At 55.6% G+C, this 6,544-nt stretch overlaps 1 protein-coding gene across 1 annotated transcript; it reads left to right on the top strand.

Moving 5' to 3' along the window:
- Window positions 1–685: 685 nt before the first annotated feature.
- On the top strand, window positions 686–4,196 carry ZFP36L1 (ZFP36 ring finger protein like 1). The gene is made up of 2 exons (XM_033063788.1): window positions 686–904; window positions 1,694–4,196. Exons 1-2 carry the CDS (start codon window positions 848–850, stop codon window positions 2,642–2,644), a joined length of 1,008 nt encoding a protein of 335 aa, XP_032919679.1. The 5' UTR covers window positions 686–847; the 3' UTR covers window positions 2,645–4,196.
- The last annotated feature ends 2,348 nt before the right edge of the window (window positions 4,197–6,544 follow it).

Below are 6,544 nucleotides of genomic sequence, written 5' to 3'. Positions count from 1 at the left end.
AGGGAGTAAGGCTCCGAGGGAGGGGAGCGGGGCGCGGGGGGCGATCGGCACCAAGCCGCGCAGGACGCGTTTAAAGCCCCGCGGGCCGCCCCGCTGCCTTCCCGCGGGAAGCACTGCGCGAGCCGCGGAGCCGCCGCCCAGCGCGGCCGTTGGGCGCGCGCCCGCCGCTCCCCGCCGCGCGGAGCGGGACGGGACGGGACGGCCGCGCGCGCGAGCGGAGGGGAGCTCACGCGCGGGCGCGTGCCGAGTTAAACGCGCGCGCACGCGGATACGCGCGCACAACGTGGACGCACGCGGACAAGCGCGCGGGCACTCGCGCACGGGGGCGCGCGCGCGGAGACGCGAGCACAAACGGACACGCGCGCACAGGCGCGCGGAGTCGCTCGGTGCGGCCGCACAACCGCCCCCTCCGGCGCAGCGCAGCGAGGCGCGGGGCAGGGCGGGCCCGGCCCGGCCCGGCACAGCCACCCACCCGCCCGCCGACCGGCCGCTCGGCGTTCTCCTCCCCCTCCCCCCGGTCCCTCCCCCCCTCCTTCCTCCCGAAAGTTTTTTTGGGCCTGCCCGCCCGGGTGATTCAGTCGCGGTGTCAATCACCCTGCCCTCCTCCTCCTCCCCTTTCCCGCCGCCGGCTCCTCCTCCCGGGGGTAAGTCGCAAACTTTATAAGTTGAGCTTTCCGCGAGCCCCCTGGAAGCGGCGAGCGGGCGCGGCGGCCGGGCGGGCTGGTGGCGGCGTCGGCGGCGGGGGGAGGCTGCGAGCAGGGGCGCTGGAGGCTGTGCCTTACCCACGCCGTGACTCCTCGTGTCCGAGTGCCGCTGCCCCACTCGCTTCCCCCCTCGCTCGCCGAAGATGTCCACAGCCCTGGTGTCGCCCACCATCTTCGACTTGAGCGAAGTTTTATGCAAGGTAAGGGCACCGCCGGGGGTTCCGCCGCCAACTTCGGGGCTTTTCACCTTCCTTTAGGGTTCGTGTTCGGGCTTCTCCCTTTCCCTCCCCCCGCTGTTTCGTTTTCTGGTCGTGAGCAAGTTCGGCGCTAGGACCGGAGGGCGCAGAGCGGGAACCGAGCGCGGCCACCCCGTTTCGGGACGCCGGGGTCTCTCCCGCCCGCGTTTCCCGCCTCGGTCGCTCCGCAGGAGGAAGGGTGGGGGAGCCGCCCGCGCTCCCGGCGGGCTCGGCCGCGGCGCCGAGCGGTGGGGCCGGATCCTTGCCGTGCCCCCGGGGCCGCCGCGCTACAACACGCCCGGGCGCGGCGCGGCGGGCGGCGGCGCTGCCGCGGGGCCGGGCGGGGGGAAGAGCGGCCGGGCGGGCTCGCTCCCCGCGGGGCCCGGCCGCCCCTGCCGGCCGCGCTGCGGGAGCGGTTGGGCGGGCGCCGCGCCGCGCGCTGTCCTTCCCGCGCGCCGCCGTCCCCGGGGGCGCTCCCAGGGAAGCGCTCCCGCCGCGCGGGGTTTTTGGGCGCCCCCCCGCGCTCGGTCGCTCCGGGACCGCTCCGCGCCAAGGACGGGGAGGGGCGCGGCGGGGGGCGGCGGAGGGGCTGTAGCAGATGTGGCTGCGGGGGGGCTGTCGGGGCAGGGCCGCCGCTCTCGGGGCTGCGGGAGGTGGCGCGGTGCCGCGCCGCGCTCTCGGGGCTGCCTAGGGATGTCGGAGGAGGTGGTGGCAGTAGAAGTGACGTGACCGGCCCTTGCTTTGTCCCCGCAGAGCACCAAGATGTTGAATTACAGCCCCTCGGGTGTCAGCGGGTGCCTGCTGGACAGGAAGGCGGTGGGCACCCCGGCTGGCGGGGGTTTCCCTAGGAGGCACTCTGTCACCCTGCCCAACTCCAAGTTTCACCAGAACCAGCTCCTCAGCAGCCTGAAAGGGGAGCCGGCTCCCATGCTGGGCCCCCGGGAAAGCCGCTTCCGGGACCGCTCCTTCTCCGAGGGTGGCGAGCGCCTGCTGCAGCAGAAGCAGCCCGGGGGACAGGTCAACTCCAGCCGCTACAAGACGGAGCTGTGCCGCCCCTTCGAGGAGAACGGCGCCTGCAAGTACGGTGACAAGTGCCAGTTCGCCCACGGCATCCACGAGCTGCGGAGCCTCACCCGCCACCCCAAGTACAAGACCGAGCTGTGCCGCACTTTCCACACCATCGGCTTCTGCCCCTATGGGCCGCGCTGCCACTTCATCCACAACGCGGAGGAGCGCCGCGCCGTGGCGGGGAGCCGGGAGCCCGCCGTCAGCGACAGACCCCGCCTGCAGCACAGCTTCAGCTTCGCCGGCTTCCCCAGCACTGCTGCCAGCGGGCTGCTGGACAGCCCCACTTCCATCACACCGCCGCCCATGCTGAGTGCCGACGACCTGCTGGGCTCCCCCACCTTGCCTGACTGCGCCAGCAACCCTTTCACCTTCTCCAGCCAGGAGCTGGTCAGTCTCTTTGCCCCGAGCATGGGGGTGCAGGTGCCCAGCGGGAGCTCCCCCACCACCTTCTTGTTCAGGCCCATGTCCGAGTCCCCCAACATGTTTGACTCGCCACCCAGTCCTCAGGACTCCCTCTCTGACCAGGAGGGCTATCTGAGCAGCTCCAGCAGCAGCCACAGCGGCTCAGATTCCCCTATCCTGGACACCTCAAGACGTCTTCCCATCTTCAGCAGACTCTCCATCTCCGACGACTAATCTGGGGTTTCCCCTCCCCACCTCTATTACAATGTTAAGCTGAACTCCCCCCAACCTTGTACCCAGTAGTCCAAGCTGGATGTTAACATGTCCACCTGCCTGCCTGATACGCACTGGCTTAAACCTTAAGTGCCAAAATTACGATGAGAAGCAATAACGTTTACAAAATAGTGCCTTTTAACACTTTTCACTGTGACTGTATTACCTCTCCAGCTGCAGAGGGCACCAGCAGCTCTGTGCACTTCCAGATGTGCAGGAAATGTCCGAATCCGGCTCCCTCCACTGGCCATGTACTGCATCGCCCTCTCCCAGTCCCTTCCCAAATGGCCAGTTTCTGCTAGGCTGCAGGCATGTGGGCAAGCGTTAACATCCAGTCCTTTCTCCCCTCCCCTTAAAGACTAAATCTTGCCTGGATCCACTCAGGTCTGTGGGAAGAAAAGCTGAGAACGGACAAAGATTGTAACATGAGTGGGACTTCGACTGGGAGAAAGAAAACAAAAGCAAAAAACAGATGGACTATGAGAGACTTGATTTTGGTGCTAAAAGTTCCCCATGTATACATGTGACATCTTAAATAAAGAAATAGAGGGGTGGGGCCAACAGAAGTCATTCCACACACACAAGTTCGTGTAAACAAAGTTCGAGTAGACATAGCTTTAATGGTTTTGCTCTAGAGTACTTTAGACCTATCTTAGAGCACTCACGCCAAGCTTTTTATTATTTTTTTCTGGGTTTTTAATTTTGTATAACTTTCAGAAATTGGAGAGCAAATTTTGCTTGTCACTGCACAACAATATAAAAAGCTTATTTAACTTATCAAAACGTATTTATTGCCAAAACCTTTGCTTTTTAATTTTGTTCATATTTATCGGGATGATGAATCCATAGAATATATTCTTTTATGTTTAAATTATGATCTTCCATATTAATCTTAAGATTGTGAAGTGTCTTTTTTCCTTTTTTCCCCACAGTTTAATATATTATACTACAATGACATTTTTTGTAACTTTACACTTTTTTTGGTTATTTTATTTTAAAAAATGAAAAATTAATTTAAAAAAATGCAAAAACTGTGTTTGGATTATTTATTTTAGAACTTCCCTCCCCCTTTTTTTGTGTTGGACTGCAAATAGAGTTGTTGTGCATCTTTGCCTTTTCTCTTCTCCTTCTCTTCTCCTCTCCCGGGTCTTGCCTACCTGGGCTTTAGAATGTACATACCTGAGCTCTGTTGCGAGACAACGTGGAAGGAAGACTTTTTCTTCCTCTAATTGTATAGATTCTTCAAGGAGAAAAGCCTTGGGCTCAAAGTGCCTATCTGAAGACATTCCAAATACAGTTTGTCTTTGCATTTCTGTATTCCAAGTTTGGAGTTTTCCTTGCCAAGGTGAATGGGACTGGCACAAAGAGAATAATGAATGTAATTTTTTTTCCCCCTGTTACTGTTCGCTACACTGCTTTTTCTTCCTCTTTGTGTGAGTTTATTTAAAAGAGAATCTCTTTTGTAATGACTGTTTGCAGTTTAAATCAATAAACCCCAAGTTTTTTCAAGAAACTGACAGTGGAGCTGGTTTTACTTGCAAAAATTGAGGGGCTGGTTTTAGACAACCCCACAAATGCAGGTGCTTCCCTTCTCTTTGAAGTGCCCACAGTGTGCCCAGGCATTCCTCCATGGTTCCTCACTGATTCAGTGAGTCAGCCCTGCAAGTGCATGGGAGCAGATCAGTGGCAGCCAATACCCGAATGTGACCTACCTGGTGACCTCTGACCTTCTCTGTCTCTTACGGAGTGCTTGAGTCACTCAGTCTGTTCCTGACGAGTTCTTTCTGATGAGCGTGGCTTAAACCTGGGATTGGCTGTTGCTTGTGTGCTCCTGTATAGCTCCTTGCCCTTCAAGGAGGGCTTATGTGTGTTTGAGTGAGGATGAAGTGGGATATTGAAGTGTTAGAGATACTCCAAATCTCAATCCTGGCTTGTTAGTGGTACTTTGCTTGCAGAGAGGGGCTGTTTGGTGCTATGTGGGGGAGAGGAACATGAACCCCCAGCGAAGGCTCAGGTGTATGCACACATCACCCCACTATCGTGTTTAAGCCCTTGTACATCTTGAAGTATTGGCAATCCCAGAAACTTGGTTTTGTTTAGGAACACATCCTTGCTAGCACTGCTAGCACTGCTCATGGTGTTAAGTCTTGTGTTTTCACCTTTGAGCTCTCCTATGGAGCAAGCTTTTGCTTCCAAACTGAAAATGGAATGTTCCTATTGAACCACCAATCCTTCAGCTGTCTTAACATGCCTCAATGTTCAGATTTCCTAATTCATTTTGGAAAAGTTCCTGCCAAACAAAAGCTGTAGGATACCTCAAGGCTTACACCGGTGAACCAAACTTCTCTGCTGTTATCTCTATGCCCCTGTGTGGTCTGGCACTAAAGGTGAGCTGGGCGGAGGAAAGATGGGGGAAGAAGAGTGTTGCTGATGGAGGCTGCTTCCCTTGAACACTGCAAAGGCTGTGTGGACAGTTTGTTTGGCAGATAGAGATGTAAAGTAGTGCATGATGTGGTCAGTGGGCTGATCCCTGAGAGAAGAGCCTCAGGCACAGCTTCAGCAGTGCTGGCCTTCAGCAGTACCATTGACTGCAGCCTTGCTCCTGGGCATAAAGGCAATGAGCCCCATGTGAGGGATGGGTTCTGCCCGGGAGACTCGTGCCCAGGTGTGCCTCCTCTGCTGCTGGGAATCAAGATGTTGGCCCCTAAAGAGTGAGCATATCTGATCTGGAGGGGATCCCAAGCCTATTGCAGGGCACACACATGGTGCTTGAAACTGCTTGCTTCCCTTTTGGACTTTCTGTGCAGCTCTTCAAACAAATAGTCTTTGACCAGTTAATAATTGATTAAGAAAATAGCTGTATAAGTTGCACAATGCTATTGGTATGACAACCAACCAGGAAGCTGTGCTAAAAGTAGATCTTTGCTCATGGTGCTTGGGTACTTCCCTTGTCCTTTGAGTGCACTGATTCCGGGAAGCCAGCGCTGTTTTTCTCCTGTGAGTTTATGAATGATATATGCTTGGTTACTCTGTGTTTTGCTTTTTGAAACTAACCTTGAGCTGGTTCACTCAGGGGATAGAGAAGAGCAGAACAGGATGCAAGAGCCTTCAGCAGTGAAAGGATTTTCCTGATCTCATACCATTAGGATTCATTGCAGCTTTGGTATGTGGCAGCAGATACCTTAGATAGACTTTTCCTTTCTTGCATTTACCATGGATGAATTGTCTGTGCTCTTTCTCACAGGGTTAGCAAGTTCACCTAGTGGTTGTTTAGGTGAACCTACCATGGCTGGTAATAGCCTAGTCAAGGCTCAGAAAAGTGTAAATAGCCTATTCTGACATGATAGTTTTGTGACATACATTCCTCTGACTTGAGGACTCCATCACTCTGGCTTACTGACTTAGTGCACGGGACTTTCAGAGTGGCCATAAAACAGGGCTGGGCCTGTGCATTGTCACAGTTGCTGCTGGCATGCCTGCTGTGGCAGGGCAGAGAGAAGCACCCACAAGAATAAGATGCCTGCAAAGGTGCCATGGCAAAGGTGCCTCTGTACACTTCAACAGTTTGCACTTACAGTTCTTACTGTGGGGCAGGGGAACACCTATGGTGGCTCTGGCTTCTCTTTGCATACATTTTGTTGTTGTCATGGGTGCTTGCTGTGGGCTCCAAAGAAGGGACTTGGTCCATGCCTCTGGGCTACAAGCATTTGCTGGGTTTTGGCTTTGAAGTCAGGTGAGTCTAGTGCTAGCCACCCTCAATATATCTTGGAAATTTGAGCCATATTGTATGGCTGGCTGTGCCAGTTGTCTTTTGGTGTGGAATAATGTGATGACTGATCTGCAGAGCTCCAGGTGGCTCAG

Source organism: Catharus ustulatus, chromosome 6, assembly GCF_009819885.2.
Source record: "Catharus ustulatus isolate bCatUst1 chromosome 6, bCatUst1.pri.v2, whole genome shotgun sequence".
NCBI classification, from domain to species: Eukaryota; Metazoa; Chordata; class Aves; order Passeriformes; family Turdidae; genus Catharus; species Catharus ustulatus.
This window is presented reverse-complemented; position numbering and strand designations above follow the sequence as displayed.

Coding starts and splice junctions, on each gene's coding strand:
- ZFP36L1 (XM_033063788.1), top strand. CDS start 848: ATGTCCACAGCCCTGGTGTCGCCCACCATCTTCGACTTGAGCGAAGTT. Junction 905..1,693: donor TGAGCGAAGTTTTATGCAAG/GTAAGGGCACCG, acceptor TTGTCCCCGCAG/AGCACCAAGATGTTGAATTA.